Genomic DNA, 15,738 nt, shown 5'->3' on the forward strand with positions numbered 1-15,738 from the left:
ACTGGGGCAGCAGACAACGGACGCGTTCCCGACAGTTGAAGGTGTAGTTTAGAGGGAGGAACTCCATCAAGTAGAAGATCCGGTGTACTGTCGACTGCTTGCAGACATGGGTGGCACGACAGCAGTTTGGGCGAGAGAGAATCATGTCAATTGACGGCATTGGTTGCATTTGCTCTGCCCTGCCCTGGTCTCTGCAAACCACACGCGCTGTCACGGGCTGCTAGGATAGCCGGATCCGTAGCCACGGCTAGTCAGGGGACAGGCGGGCTGAGGCCTAGGCTGTTGGAGCAAAAGCGGGAAAAGCGCAGTGGATGATCGACTTCGTACTGCGGACCGAGGTACCGTAGGTTGCGTGTGCCAGACTCCCGTCGCATGGCCTGGTGCTGACAGCGCAAAGAAGATGCGTAGTATTACACACAGCAAGCCTTGCGCTCGAGACTCGGCATCTTACGGTGCTTACGTCAGGCGCTTTGGTGTTTCCTAGGGTCTCAAACAAGGACGACAGAGGTTGCGCACACGTTGGGGGCGCAGACAGCAGTGTCGTTGTCGCACAGGATGCATGGTGTTGGTTGGGCAGGCAAGTAGCGCGATGGCAGGACAGGTAAGGATCGATGAGGCCAGGGCCACCTCATCTCGTCTCCGCATTTGTTCCAAACACAGCGCCAAACAGCTGCCACCGCGCTCTCCCAACTCCACACGCTTAGATACGGCCGTGGCCCACAGCGCATTCAACGGGTGCTTCCTTTTTTTCTCGCACACACACAATTGCGCCCCGGTTTGATACTCCTGCCTATTGTTGTCGTTGTTAGCACAGCACGCATCTGGCCCCTCCCCATTGGCTATTGCGGCGCCCAGCAGCAGCACCACCTCAGGCATCACACATCCACCCTGACAATCATACTACACCAACACTGGCCCACCTGCCAGATCCGACACAACACCAGACCATTGGTATTCGATAGTCTCCCCATCGCATAGCAATCGCACCACTTCACCCATCCCTCGGCGCACAACATACCACGCGACCCAGACGAGTAACGTCATCTACGCCACCATGCCGTCACAGCGTCGCATGAGGCTGTCTGTCATCCTCATCATCGTCACAATCACCGTGCTCTTCTACATGTCAAGAGGAGCCCGCCAGACCACATCGTCCGACTTCTTCACAAAAACGCAGCAGGCGCTGCAGGAGAAGGAGTATGCAGAAGCCGTAAAACAGCGCGATGCAGAGAGTGTTGGCTCGCGCCTCAAGGCCGCCGAGGACCAGGCCAAGAAGCATGCCGACGACAAGTACGCCAAAGTCAAGGCCGGCGTTGAAGGCCCAGACAAGAAGGGTGTAGCAGGCCGCGTCAAGATGGATGGCGACAGAGTACCGGGTGTTGCCCAACAAGGCGGCAGGCCTCGCGACCAGGCAGCCATGATGGAGCACGAGACCCCCGAGGACCACGAAGTCGAGATGGAGCTCAATGCCATCTTGAAGAAGAGCCCGAGTATGTTGAAGATACGTCAACCCCCCCTGTGCGCAGTTACTAACCTCTTACAGTGATCATCTTTTCAAAGTCCTACTGCCCCCACTCGAAGAAGGCAAAGCACATTCTGCTTGAAAAATACAACATTGTTCCTAGGCCCTACGTTGTCGAGCTGGATCTCAACCCTATGGGCGAGAAACTACAAGCGTTCCTACACAAATCCACTGGCCGCAGAACAGTTCCCAACGTATTGCTCATGGGCAAGAGCATTGGAGGCGGCGACGAAATGCAGGAGCTTGACGAGACTGACGCCCTTGTAACAAAGGTCCGGGAGATGGGCGGCAGCCGTGTCACCGAGGTCGAGCATCGCGGTGCTCGTCCACAGGCAAAGCGCCAACGGAGGTCAGCGTAAACCCTAGTGTGCTTGCTCCGTCATCTGTTTTGTCATGTATCTATCAACTGTATGTTTTGGCGGCGTCTTCCAGTGTCGGAGTGCTGCATGGAGCACATCAGGATGGGCGTGGAATGTTTTGTATACCCCTATGCATCTCGATTGGCGCGATACCTATGGGCCCACTTGTGGTCCGTCTGGTGTGGTGGATATACCCTCTATAGTTTCATTTGATGTTGTGTTCCTTCATTCTCTATCGTTTTCGCATGGTTCCAAATGCTGCTTTCACTTACTTCAGTGATTGACATAACTCACAGTCATTGAGCTTTGAGGAAAGCGCGCCCTCACCTCCCCCCACCTTCACTTACCCAACGCCGAAGCGGCGACACTTAAGATGCCATCTTGGTCTCACATTTTGACCACCCACTGCTATACTAGTTCGCGTTAACACTGCCAGTTTTCGATCGGACACTCGCCACAGCGGTTCACTGGCGGCCCCACAAGCCCTTCACAAACATGTGTCTCTACTGGAAGAAGATGCATACGTGCGGTCACCTTTCCGATCGTCCTTATATCGAGATGTGTCGTCCAGGACTCCTCTCCGACAATGTCTGTCTTGACATCAAGGACGACGAGCAGTACCGTCCGTCGCACTTCCCATGCTACCTCTGCATCAGAGCCGAAGCACGTGCCGAAATCGAGGCTCAAGTCCGTTCTGACCAAGAAGCCATTGCCAAGGCCCGCCAGGCTCGTGAGAATGCGGTCAAGGAGAAGGTAGCTGCCGAAATGAGGGCAAAAGAGGAGCGTGTTCGACGCGAGGCTCGCGAGAAGGCTGCTAGAGAACGAGAAGCAGAGCAGCGGGCGAAGCAAGAGAAAGAAGAAGACGAAATCAGAGCTAAGAGAGAGGGCGGTCCGTGGATCGAGACTTCGGGAGGCAAAAAGTTCAAGGGGAAAAGGAATGCTGGTAGCAGTGGTACCACGGGCAGTCCTACAAGACTCTTGACCTCGTTGTCAGTCGCAAAGATGGCCACTGGGCCCAAGAACACAAAGGACAATGGCACTGGCAACGGCGACGGTGGGGAGTCGATGGGTCCCAAGACAGTCAGTGTGGACATGGGCGGCAGGGCGGGGGTTTGGGGCCCTAAGAAGATCTTGACGAGGCAGGAGAATGATGTCGGCACCGGCTCCGAGGTGAAGAGGTGAGGCGCTTCTTCAAGATGCAAAAGCCGCGCTTTGCAAAATCAGAGCAAGCCCATCGGAAACTCTTCTCCAAGCACGCTCTGGGTGGAGGCAGTGGATGAGTTAGATGATGGCATAGGTGGCTTGCTGGTGTCCGGGTTGAGAATGCATGGTTCATGGGGGAAAGCAGCTGGATATGTAGATACTGTATGTATTTGCACATGGAAGATGGATGCTGGTAACCCGAAAACTTGGTCCATGGTCGAATTAAGTGGGTTGTAATACGGACAGCACGATGGCTGAGATGGCGAGATGACAGCTGCGACAGGGGAGCAGGGCTAAAAGACAGGCTCTCGAATCGTGACGTGCAAATCGGCGGATGGTGCGGAAGAGGGCGACACGATAGGCAAAGACGATTGGCGACTAGTAAGGCAAACGGCTGCAAACCACTGCAAACCATGGCACCGGCCTGCGCCGGCTGCAACACGTCGAGAATGTCATGATATCAGATGCCAAGGCACGCAGATATTACTGACGCCCAATTTAGGCCCAGCTGCCACTTACAGACATGTGTAGTTGCAGGGGGACTGGATAATACGTAGTAGTGGCTAGTAGGAGAAAGGCGCTGGGAAAGGTGCGCAGACCGGTTCGAGACACGCTGCCGTGTTCTGGTTGCTAGGTGACCGGGGGGGTGGAGCGTCTATGCGGTACACCAAGGTCCAAGTATACCTACAACACACTGTCGAGTGCATATGCTCAGACAACGCGCCCACTTTTTGACACGACAGCAACGATTACGCGAAGTCGTATATACGCAAAAGAGGACTAGCAGCCGGTGACGAAGAATTCGCGCAGGCGCATACACTTACCGCAGGCCGTGTTGCGACTCTGGGCGGCAGTAGCCTCCCCAACCTCCCCTCCCCAGTACCAGCCACCGACCCGCAGGCTCCCCCAACCTCACGCATATTCCAAGTGTACCTTTTTCTTTGCCCCGACCTGCTTCCTTCTCCTGCACAATTACATACTCCCTACCACTGCACTTTGGCTTTGTTCAAACATATTGCTGACTTTCTTTTTGTTTCTTTTTCGCAAGAGACAGGCCATCCACTGCTGCAGGAAGCCAGTCATCCTACGTACACCTAGTCGTCCGGGTCTGGACAGCACGCTAGCCAACAGGCCGACCCCGCAGCTACCCACGCATTCACCGCCCCGACAGCCCACGGCGAGTATAGTATCGCGCCGCAGCACCAGCACCAGCCTGTCGCTCTTCTTCTTCTTTCTGCAGACGCATCTCCTCCAGTTCCATCCAATCGCCGCCTCGTTTGCCGGCCGTTTGGTACAGTCGATCGCTACCATGCACCTCTTCACTATGCCTTCCGCCATGCTCACTCTGGCTGCATTCGCATATCTGCCAGCCGCCCTTGCAAAGCCTTATCCTCCACTCCACTTTCAAGACTTGGAAAATTACCACAACTCGTCCCAGTCTATCGAAAAACGAGCCTGCGATGGAGTTCCCTGCGGTTACGGCGGCTGGCTATGCTGCCCTTCAGGCTCCACCTGCTACACCGATGCGCAGAACCAGGCGCAATGCGGCGGCGCTGGCAATGCCAGCCCACAGGGAACAGGAGGCGTCTGGGAGTACCACACCACCACTTATGTCGAGACGGTCGGACTCCTCACAAAGACTGAGGTCTTTAGCACTTACGTCCCTGCGACTGCGACACAGACTTGCAAGGACTCGCAAAATCCATGTGGCTCCACTTGCTGCGACTCGGGATTCTACTGCCTCACTGCCGGCCAATGCGCTCTGATTGCTGGTGGAAGCTCTGGAGGTATTTCACCCTCCGCTCCTCTACGACCCACTGGCTCAGGCGTTGTTATAGTCACCTACACTGGCACCCCAACCGCGACAGTTCCCTTCCAAACTCCAATTCCCACTGGCGCAGCCGGCAACGACCTCGTTCCCACTGAGGGTCAGGACAGCGGTCTCAGCGGTGGTGCCATTGCCGGTATCGTCATTGGTGTCATTCTGGGTGTTTTGCTGCTCCTTCTGTTGTGCCTTTTCTGCTGCGCCCGCGCCCTCTTCGACACTCTTCTCGCCATCTTTGGTTTCGGCAAGAAGCGCAAGCACAGCCACGAGGAAACCTACATCGAAGAGCACCACCACAGCGGAGGCGCAGCTGGCGGACGCTGGTACGGCGCAGGTCGTCCTGCTCGTCCCTCGCGCGCTGGTTCAGAGAAGCACAGTGGCGCAAAGAAGGGTCTCGGCATTGCCGCTGGTCTTGGTGGCCTGGCGCTTGCACTGGGTCTGAAGAAACACCAGGACCACAAGGCGGACGACAAGAGCACGACTGTCAGCGGAACATCATACATGTACAGCGACTACACGAGTACAAGTAAGTGACCAATTATTTCTACAAATCAATCCTCGAGTAATATTCTAACAACCACCCAGGCAGCGCAAGCTCATCAGACCGACACACTCGCCGAACACGACACTCGTCAAGGCGGTAATCTCGTCGTCTTATTCAAGCTTCCCGCAGGAATACTTGAACTGTACAAAGTCACATGTTTTTTTCTTCCTTTCGCGCCGTCTAGTCCGCTACTAGATGCAATGTTTTATGAGCATGCTACCGGTTTATCTTTTGATAAGAAAAGGAGGGTTATCAGGCTCGCCTGCATAGAGCCTTACCGACTGGCGTTTATTTTGGGAGTAAAGGCGTTTTAGCGTGCGAGCTTTTACTACGCTGCGATAGCGATGAGTCATGTTTTTTTATTCCGTTTTTCTTTTTCAGTTACACGACGATGGAGAAGATGGGCGTTGAACCGCTTAATGAAGTATGCGTGTGGACGAGACGCAAGGAATATGAGATTATGGATACGGAAGATACGTACATGGATTGAACGAAAACATGAGCCCTCGATTAGGGGTGTAACTATGAAAAACAATTCCTTCACAAAAGTTATTTTAATGACGTGATTATGGCTGTGGTGAATCTTGGAGCATGTTCTAGCTGTATGACTCTACGGAATTTGAAAGAAACAATACAGTGGCGGAAAAAGCTAATTGCAAATGGCGCGACTACGAGAGTATGTAAGCTAGAATTGCAAACGGGGCTGATTGATGATTGCATGTGCCAAGACCAAAGTGGGATGGCGCTACTGTGGAGCTCTTACCCTCTCGATTTGACAGGTACTCACGTAATAACTACTGCCGCCTGCTGCTTCTCCAGCAGATTTCTTTCCTCCTGTTTACATCATCTTACTCAACAATAAGACAAGCCAGTTGATCTAGTTTGTCTGCGTCCCACGACCAAAAACACCACACAGCTTGCTACCCCGCGATAGTCAAGGCGCCCGCGATTGCCACACCGGACAGCTGCTAAGCTTCTCAATAGTCGGCAAACTGGGGAAGAGGCAACAGAACGACGAGGACGCTCGTCCCAGCAAGAAAGAAAAGGCTATGACAGTAAGCTTCCCTGCGTCCTCGAACCAGGACACCCCGCGCGTCTACAACCGCTGTCGGCTTCGTCACTTCGAAACACGCTTGATCGAAAGCTAACATCGAACAGGAAAAGATGCAGGTCGATAGTCCCGCCACTGCCGTTGAGCAGCTCAAGGAAGCCTCTGGAAACAGTGGCGACATTGACGAGTCCCTATACAGCAGACAGCTGTACGTGCTGGGCCACGAGGCCATGAAGCGCATGGGTTCGTCCAATGTCCTTGTCGCTGGTCTGCGAGGCCTTGGTGTAGAGATTGCGAAGAACATTGCTCTTGCCGGAGTCAAATCGTTGACGCTTTACGACCCCAAGCCCGCCGCTCTCGCCGATCTATCGTCACAGTTCTTCCTTACCCCCGACGACGTAGGAAAGCCGCGCGCCTCCGTTACCGTGCCCCGCGTTTCCGAACTAAACCCATACACACCCGTCCAGGAGTTCAGCGGGAAAGACCTGACGTCAGATCTATCGCAGTTGAAGCAGTTCCAGGTTGTAGTGCTCACGGATACCCCGCTAGATGACCAGGTCAAGATCGCCGACTACTGCCATGACAACGGTATCTACATTGTTATCACGGATACGTTTGGTCTGTTCGGTACCATTTTCACCGATTTCGGAAAGAACTTCACTGTTGGCGATCCCACTGGTGAGAACGTGACCAATGGCATCATTGCTGGCATTGACGAGGAGGGCATTGTATCGGCATTGGATGAGACAAGGCATGGTCTTGAAGATGGCGATTGGGTCACCTTTTCCGAAGTTGAGGGAATGGAGGCTCTGAACGGCTGTGCGCCTCGCAAGATTGAGGTCAAGGGACCTTATACCTTCTCGATTGGCGACGTGTCAGGGCTGGGAGAGTACAAGAGGGGAGGCCAGTTTATCCAGGTCAAGATGCCCAAGATTCTTAACTTTGAGCCATTCAGCAAGCAGCTGAAGAAGCCCGAACTTCTCATTTCCGATTTCGCAAAGTTCGACCGACCACAACAACTGCACGTTGGCATTCAAGCTCTCCACAAGTTTGCAAAACTTCACAAGGGCGAGTTCCCGCGCCCTCACCACGAGGCTGATGCGACGGAGCTATTCAAGATTGCACAGGAGATTGCAGGCGAAGGTGAAGAGAAGGTCGAGCTGGACGAGAAGCTCATCAAGGAACTCAGTTACCAGGCTCGTGGTGACCTCAGCCCTGTCGCTGCCTTCTTCGGTGGAATGGCTGCCCAGGAAGTATTGAAGTCTGTGTCTGGAAAGTTCCACCCCATTGTGCAGTTCCTCTACTTCGATTCCCTAGAGTCGCTCCCTACCTCCACAACCCGTTCGGAGGAGCAGTGCGCTCCGATTGGTTCGCGATATGACGGTCAGATTGCGGTACTGGGTCAGGAATACCAGAAGAAGCTCAGTAATGTCAAGCAGTTCCTGGTCGGTGCAGGTGCCATTGGTTGTGAAATGCTCAAGAACTGGGCTATGATGGGCCTAGCTACTGGTCCTGAGGGTAAGATTACTGTAACCGACAACGACCAGATTGAGAAGAGCAATCTCAACCGCCAGTTCTTGTTCCGTCCTGCAGATGTCGGCAAGCTAAAGAGCGATGCTGCTGCAAAGGCAGTACAGGTTATGAACCCAGATCTCAAGGGAAAGATTGTTACTCTGCAAGACAAGGTCGGCCCCGAAACCGAGCACATCTTCAACGAGGATTTCTGGAATTCGCTAGATGGCGTGACGAATGCGCTCGACAACGTGGAAGCGCGCACATATGTCGACCGACGATGCGTCTTCTTCCGCAAGCCTCTGCTCGACAGCGGCACTCTTGGTACCAAGGGCAACACGCAGGTTGTTCTGCCATTCATTACCGAGTCCTACTCTTCATCACAGGACCCACCGGAGAAGTCATTCCCTATGTGCACATTGAGGAGTTTCCCCAACCGAATCGAGCATACGATTGCGTGGGCGCGAGAGTCATTCGATTCGCTGTTTGTTAAGGGACCCGAGATTGTCAACTTGTACTTGACGCAGCCCGATTACCTCGGTGCTTCATTGAAGCAATCTGGAAACGAGAAGCAGACTCTGGAGACTCTCCGAGATTTCTTGGTGACTGAGAAGCCACTGACTTTTGATGACTGCATCATCTGGGCGCGCCACCAGTTCGAGAAGAACTACAACCACGCAATCGCGCAGTTACTTTACAACTTCCCCAAGGACTCCAAGACTGGATCTGGCCAGCCATTCTGGTCAGGACCAAAGCGTGCGCCCGACCCAACCAAGTTTGACCCTTCAAACCCCACCCACTTCACCTACGTTGAAGCCGCCGCCACTCTGCACGCCTTCAACTATGGCATCAAGCCGAATGCATCTCGAGAGCACTACGTGGAGGTACTCAACGATATGATCGTTCCCGACTTCCAGCCCGATCCTACTGTGAAGATCCAGGCGGATGAGAAGGAGCCGGATCCAAATGCCAACCAGGCTGGTGGAGATGACAATGATGTTCTCAACAAGATCATCAGCCAGCTTCCAGACCCGAAGTCTTTGGCTGGATTTAGGCTTGAGCCTGTTGAGTTTGAGAAGGATGATGACACCAACCATCACATTGACTTCATCACCGCTGCTAGCAATCTACGTGCAGAGAACTACAAGATTGAGCAGGCGGACCGCCACAAGACCAAGTTTATTGCTGGCAAGATTATTCCTGCTATTGCTACAACGACAGCACTTGTAACTGGTCTTGTCAACCTCGAGCTCTACAAGATCATTGACGGCAAGAAGGACATTGAGCAGTACAAGAACGGTTTCATCAACCTGGCGCTGCCCTTCTTTGGCTTCAGTGAGCCAATAGCAAGCCCTAAGGGAACATACCAAGGACACGATGGTGAAGTGACGATTGACAAGCTGTGGGACCGCTTTGAGGTGGATGACATCACGCTCAAGGAGTTTGTTGACCACTTTGAGAAGAAGGGCTTGTCAATTCAGATGATCAGCTCGGGCGTCAGCTTGCTGTACGCATCATTCTACCCTCCTTCGAAGCTGAAGGATCGCATGCCTCTGAAGTAAGTTGCTTATGTCTCTCATATGATATCAAATGCTAATAGTGTGAATAGAATGAGCAAGCTGGTGGAGCACGTTAGCAAGAAGCCGATCCCCGACCATCAGAAGAACGTCATCTTCGAGATAACGGCCGAGGACCAGAAGGAGGAAGATGTAGAAATACCATACGTGATGGTCAAACTCCAGTAGGGGTTGATTCGTGATGAGAAGGACTTTGGACTTGTTCGAAAGGCTGGATTCAGACGATGACAAGAAGTACTAGATCAGCATAGTTTGCATGAATAGATGTTATCCCACAAGCATCAAGATATTTTCTCGTGGCAAAAGAAAATGTGATTGACATAGGTGTGATTTGTTAGTTATGGCGTTGTAGTCATTGGTGCCGAAAGTCGGAAGAGGGTGGGGCAAGAATGCCAAGAGTAGCAGCTAGCAGCGGCGACGCGGAGGTTGATTATCAAGCGTGTCGAGGATGTTTGTCGAGCACGCAACAATGTAGACTTTACCTGCACGCAAGCCCTACAACTATAATGGCGCCGTCACTGGAAGAGCCTGTACAAGTGGACTTTGAAGCGCCTCTCAAAGCAGCACCCCAGCTGGTTGCGCCTGAGCCGGGTAGGTTTGCCCCGCCACCGCAGGCGACTCAGAAGAGCACACGACTAACACATGGCTCACAGAACACTGCCCTGGACCAGAATCTGCCACAGCTGGTAAAGCAGACTCCTGCGCAGGATGTCCCAACCAAGCAATATGCGCCTCTGCGCCCAAAGGCCCTGACCCAGACATTCCCCTCATCACAGCACGACTTGCCTCTGTCAAACACAAGATCCTAGTACTCTCAGGCAAAGGCGGAGTAGGGAAGTCGACTTTTAGCACCATGCTCTCCCACGGTTTCGCATCGAATCCTCAATCCACAGTCGGTCTCATGGACACGGACATTTGCGGGCCCAGCATACCCAAGATGATGGGCGTAGAAGAAGAAACAATACACGTTAGCGGCGAAGGATGGGAGCCCGTCTGGGTCAGCGAGAACCTAGGTGTCATGAGTGTACAGTTTATGCTGCCGAATCGCGACGACGCGGTTATCTGGCGGGGCGCAAAGAAGAATGGACTCATTAAAAAGTTTCTGATGGACGTTGCGTGGGGGGAACTGGATTTCCTCATCGTTGATACGCCCCCCGGCACGTCTGATGAACATCTATCGGTGAATTCGTTCCTCAAAGCCTCGGGTGTTGATGGCGCGGTTCTCGTGTCTACACCTCAAGAAGTTGCGCTGCTGGATGTACGCAAGGAGATTGATTTTTGCCGAAAGGCGGGAATACGCGTGTTGGGTATTGTGGAGAATATGAGCGGGTTTGTGTGTCCTGGGTGTAAGCATGAAAGTCAGATTTTCAGGGCAAGCACAGGGGGCGCGGAGCGGTTGGCGAAAGATGAGGGGATTCCATATCTAGGGGCAGTGCCCCTCGATCCGCGGATTGGCATGGCGTGTGATTTTGGAGAGAGCTTTTTGACGGCGTACCCTGATAGTCCGGCGTGTAAAGCTATTCAGGAGGTGGTGAGGCGGGTGGGTCAGGAGATGGGGTTGAAGCCTGAGGATGTGTTGTCTGTGGAGGAAGAGGCAGCGTGAGGATAATCCAGATATGATAAACGTATAGTAGTTTAAACATGTCTAATCAAGCACATCAATGGCTTGCATGTTGTGTCGATCCGGGCCCAGCAGGCAGCAGTTGAACCGTGCAATGGACATCCCCGTATGTGTGTGTGTGTGTGGCGCTGACGAAACAGTTCACGCAAGCATGGGTGATCGCTATTTCACCCAAAACACAAGCGTGTGTACCAACGTGGACGTGTAGGGTGGGAAATACGAACAACAGCCCCTGTGGTTGCGAATACATTTCTTTAGGATAGAGCGTATGTTGCTCTGACTTTTACCTAGATATAGGCTCTTGAACTTAGTAAAGTAAATTAATTTCCTTTTGTATTCTTATTATTTTTCTCCTACTTTTAACTCTCTCTCTCTCTGTCTGTCTCTTAGGATTGTACATATATAAAAATATAAAGTTGAAAGATTTTTTTTCTAAGAAGACCTTTTCTTTTCTTTTTTCTTAAGGTAAATTTATAACTTTAACGAGTTATGTTTTGGCGAAAAGTGAGGGCAACGTGGGTCTGCCCTACACACATACAAACACATTTCTCCCCTTGCAGCAAAGGGGTGGCTGACAAAATGAGATTACAAAGTGGGATCTTTGCCAGCCACAGACACACACACACACAAGCCACTCCAAGCTGCGTCATTTTGGGATAAGCGCCAGTGCATGGGGTGGCTGTGTAGTTTTCTTAGCGTGTCTGCAACTCGGGAAGCTTGCTTTGGCACCCGGGGGTCATGAGCTCATCGATGTCACCCTTTTTCCCGCGCGAACTTACTAGGACTTTTTGCGCTTGTGCTTCCCCGATTATCTAGTGTATAGCGAGTGAGGGAGGAGTCGCCAGAACAAAAGAGGTGTGTCCGCCTTGTCCGGATCAGCACGTCAAAAATAAATAAATGGTCTGCCCTTTTTTTTCGTAGACTTATGTATAGCGTATATATCTTGAAAGGCAAGATCCACACTAGAGCGCGATCCACCGCGGTTGCGGTTGCGGGCACCCTATTCACCTCTTTTTTTTGTGGCTCGAGACTCGAACCAGGACTGTTCATCCCCACCCACCCCGGCTAGCGGCAGCGCATCCCTGACCCGTCCGTCTCTTGCTTGTGGCCCAGCAATCAACTGGCACAACACAACTTTCTGGTCTTTCGAGTGCTTAAGGCTTGCATACGTTTTTGGGGGCCCCCAGCCTCTCTCTCTCTTCTTCCTCCCTTTTCCTCGTTTACCATACGCGTTGTTTTGGACAGTCCACGCCATACAATACTGACGCCATACATACTTGCACTTTGTTTATTTACTAGTATTGTTTTGCGAAGAGGAGAGGTCCACTTCCACCCCCGGAACTCAATTGGACTCTTGTTCTTGCGCAAAAGGCTTTCCGTGATATTTCCCCCTTGTGTCGCGCGCGCATTGCCCCTCCCCATCTGCGCCAGACCTTTTGGCGGCTTACTAGAGTCTCTCAGCACCATTCGCAATTGTGAGTTTGGCGCCTTTTCGCGGAATTCAAGCCCCTCTTGCTGACTGACAGCCTCCAAGTGTAACGTCATAGTCTTTTTGACGCGCGTGGCGTGAGCATCTGTTTCTCGCCCTTTTATACGACTACGACTACTACGAGCCCTTTAGTCGCGACCATGGCGACCGAATACCAGCAACCTGCTTTCACGGCGTCCGCAGATGTCCAACCGCATACCGATCCCAGTGGTGTTCAAGGCATTGGCCAGGGTCCTCAGATTGTCAGCACCTCGGGTTCGCTGGATGTTGTACTCGGGCCGCTGCTGAACTATAGGCGCACCAGCAATCAGCAGGCGGGACAGCCTATATGGCATGGCAGTGTGCTGGTTGTGACCAAGCCGGGGCAGCAGGATGCAAACGGAGTACATCCGAGCCCGCAGCTTACGCTGTCACCCGCTGGTCCTGTAGACAGGTCGCTCGGCGATGTGCGGTTCAGCGTTGCAGAGAGGGTGTTTCACGGCCAAAAGTTGTATGAAGACTCCAAGAAGGCGTTTTGGCGCTTTCTCATCGACGCGCCCATGCAGCCGTTTGAGTCGAGGTGGAACTACGACATCCAGAGCCTCAAATATGTGGATGGCAGAAAGGAGGAGAAGCCCACGAGATTTGTGATTCCCTCCATCTCTCAGTCCATGCGCATCATGTTCCACTCTTGCAATGGGTTTAGTGTTGGAACCGACTTGGACGTTTGGCAGGGACCTGTGCTTTGGCATGATGTCCTGCGCATGCACGACCAGCGACCTTTCCACGTCATGATTGGTGGTGGTGACCAGATCTACAATGACGGAGTACGAGTAGATGGTCCACTGAAGCCCTGGACCGACATCTCCAATCCCCACAAGCGACGCGAATTCCCCTTTGACAGGCAGATGCGTGACGAGTGCGACGAGTACTACTACAACAACTATGTCCGGTGGTACGGCACGGCCCCCTTTTCCACTGCCAACAGCCAGATTCCTCAGGTGAACATCTGGGACGACCACGACATTATTGATGGATTTGGTTCCTACACCGATCACTTTATGAACTGCTCTGTTTTCCGCGGTATTGGAGGAGTCGCTCACAAGTACTATCTTTTGTTCCAGCACCATCTTGCTCCGCCACCGAGTACCTATACCACGGATGCTCCCCAGACGACGGCCGTACATGCTCAAGGAGAGAAGACGACGCCTGTAGATCATGCCCAGGTCCAGGATACGTTTGTAATGACCAACGATGAAGGCGACCCATCATACATTATTGGCTCCAAGCCCGGTCCCTATGTCGAGGAACGAAGCCGCAACATTTACTGCCAGCTAGGTGCACGAATTGCCTTTGCTGGTATTGATGCCCGAACAGAGCGTACAAGGCACCAGGTTAACTACCCGGAGACGTACAAGCTGCTGTTTGATCGTTTAGATGCAGAGTTTACTGCCAACCCAGAGCTCAAGCACATGATCTTGCTGCTCGGTGTTCCCATCGCGTATCCCCGTTTGATTTGGCTTGAGAACATTTTGCAGTCGCCTCTGATTGCGCCTATCAAGTTTTTGAACAAGCGCTTCGGCTTTGCTGGCGGTTTCTTCAACCAGTTTGACGGCAAGGTTGATTTGCTTGACGATCTCGACGACCATTACACGGCCCGCCAGCACAAGGAGGAGCGCAGGCAGCTCATGCACAAGTTGCAGGCCTTTTCCCAAAAGTTCTCTGCCCGAGTCACCATTCTCGGAGGAGATGTTCATCTCGGAGCCATTGGTCGCTTCTACTCCAACGCCAAACAAGGACTTCGTGCCGAGGAGGACTGGCGCTACATGCCCAACATCATCAGTTCCGCCATCACCAACAAGCCCCCACCGCAAGCCGTAGCCAACCTTCTCGCTAAACGCAACAAGATCCACCACCTCGACAAGGAAACCGACGAGACCCTCCTCGAAATCTTCGACCGCGACCCGGCCCTCCCCGACGGCGTCGTCGCAAACGGTACAAACGGCACAAACGGCACCACCGACTCCAACGGCACCAAACCTGAATCCAAAACCTCCGACTCAAACCACGCCACAATGCCCTCCCGCAACTACGCCATCATCTGCGAATCCAGCATCCCGCCCGCTGCCACCTTATCCGCGCCCGGCCCCCAACCCGGCGCCGCACCCTCCGTGCACACAAACGGCGACGCAAAATCTACCATGAGTGAAGCCCCCGGCGCAAAAGATAACATGCGCCACCCCTTCCATCTTGGTGAGCATGGAGCAGGAACGCAACATCCAGCGGCAAATGGTGTCCAGTCGTCTGGTTTGTGCGGGCCGTATGGACTCGATGTTACGCTTAGGGTGGAGATTAGTAATAAGGATAGAGAGGGACGGACGGATGGGTATGGGTTTACGATTCCTGGGCTGGTGGTTAGTGAGGCTATGAAGACGAAGGGGAGGCATTGGTAGTAGTTGGTGTGTGTGTGTGATGGAAGAAAGGAGGAGTAATATGGAAGCAGAGGGAGATGTGTAAAATGATTTTTTTTCCTTCGAATTTGCTGGTGCGTTTGAGGTGGATAGTTACATACCCTTGGAAACTAGTGCGTTGTTTGATGTATGCTAATTGATGATGTTTTGTTTTCGTTTTTGTTTTCCTGATAGGAATGGTAATGCGATGTTGGCGATATGTTTATTACTAAGCTCTCATTTGACATGTGATTGACGTCTTGACACTTCCTGGAAACAAGAATCAAATAACTCACTTTTTTTTTCTTTCAAAGTCATATATTCTAAGCTTAAATTCATGATTTCATCTTTTATTTGCTCGCTACAGAGCAAAATGCTGCGTACGCATACATATGTATATATACATGGTTCTGTATTTGTTTGGAAGTTTTGCGTTTGGAAAAAAAACAAAACATATGAGGATCCCCCCACCTTGCTTGGAAAGAGAAAGAATGGGAGGGGGGAATAACGCCTTCATCTCGACATGGTCCGTCTGCCTTGTTGAAAAGAAAAAGAAAAAGAATGATCAAGAAAGAAAGAAAGAGATATGCACGATATAAACACCCG

The 15,738-nt window shown here is 52.5% G+C and overlaps 6 protein-coding genes across 6 annotated transcripts; all 6 read left to right on the plus strand.

The window, feature by feature from the left end:
- Window positions 1-1,054: 1,054 nt before the first annotated feature.
- COCCADRAFT_95069 (uncharacterized protein) lies at window positions 1,055-1,881 on the plus strand (the record flags this gene model as incomplete). The annotated part of the gene is made up of 2 exons (XM_007713739.1): window positions 1,055-1,490; window positions 1,544-1,881. The coding sequence occupies 2 exons, from the start codon at window positions 1,055-1,057 to the stop codon at window positions 1,879-1,881; spliced, it is 774 nt and encodes a 257-aa protein (XP_007711929.1).
- A 495-nt stretch (window positions 1,882-2,376) lies between these two features.
- COCCADRAFT_95101 (uncharacterized protein) lies at window positions 2,377-3,063 on the plus strand (the record flags this gene model as incomplete). Its single annotated transcript, XM_007713740.1, has 1 exon — window positions 2,377-3,063. One exon carries the CDS (start codon window positions 2,377-2,379, stop codon window positions 3,061-3,063), a length of 687 nt encoding a protein of 228 aa, XP_007711930.1.
- Window positions 3,064-4,393: 1,330 nt separating this feature from the next.
- On the plus strand, window positions 4,394-5,553 carry COCCADRAFT_95211 (uncharacterized protein; the record flags this gene model as incomplete). The annotated part of the gene is made up of 2 exons (XM_007713741.1): window positions 4,394-5,435; window positions 5,495-5,553. 2 exons carry the CDS (start codon window positions 4,394-4,396, stop codon window positions 5,551-5,553), a joined length of 1,101 nt encoding a protein of 366 aa, XP_007711931.1.
- A 1,064-nt stretch (window positions 5,554-6,617) lies between these two features.
- Window positions 6,618-9,761, plus strand: COCCADRAFT_95070 (uncharacterized protein; the record flags this gene model as incomplete). The annotated part of the gene is made up of 2 exons (XM_007713742.1): window positions 6,618-9,574; window positions 9,626-9,761. The coding sequence occupies 2 exons, from the start codon at window positions 6,618-6,620 to the stop codon at window positions 9,759-9,761; spliced, it is 3,093 nt and encodes a 1,030-aa protein (XP_007711932.1).
- Window positions 9,762-10,099: 338 nt separating this feature from the next.
- COCCADRAFT_4729 (uncharacterized protein) lies at window positions 10,100-11,196 on the plus strand (the record flags this gene model as incomplete). The annotated part of the gene is made up of 2 exons (XM_007713703.1): window positions 10,100-10,184; window positions 10,247-11,196. The coding sequence occupies 2 exons, from the start codon at window positions 10,100-10,102 to the stop codon at window positions 11,194-11,196; spliced, it is 1,035 nt and encodes a 344-aa protein (XP_007711893.1).
- A 1,647-nt stretch (window positions 11,197-12,843) lies between these two features.
- Window positions 12,844-15,135, plus strand: COCCADRAFT_95080 (uncharacterized protein; the record flags this gene model as incomplete). The annotated part of the gene is made up of 1 exon (XM_007713743.1): window positions 12,844-15,135. The coding sequence occupies one exon, from the start codon at window positions 12,844-12,846 to the stop codon at window positions 15,133-15,135; it is 2,292 nt and encodes a 763-aa protein (XP_007711933.1).
- Between the last annotated feature and the right edge of the window lie 603 nt (window positions 15,136-15,738).

Source organism: Bipolaris zeicola (assembly GCF_000523435.1).
Source record: "Bipolaris zeicola 26-R-13 unplaced genomic scaffold scaffold_66, whole genome shotgun sequence".
Classification (NCBI taxonomy): Eukaryota; Fungi; Ascomycota; class Dothideomycetes; order Pleosporales; family Pleosporaceae; genus Bipolaris; species Bipolaris zeicola.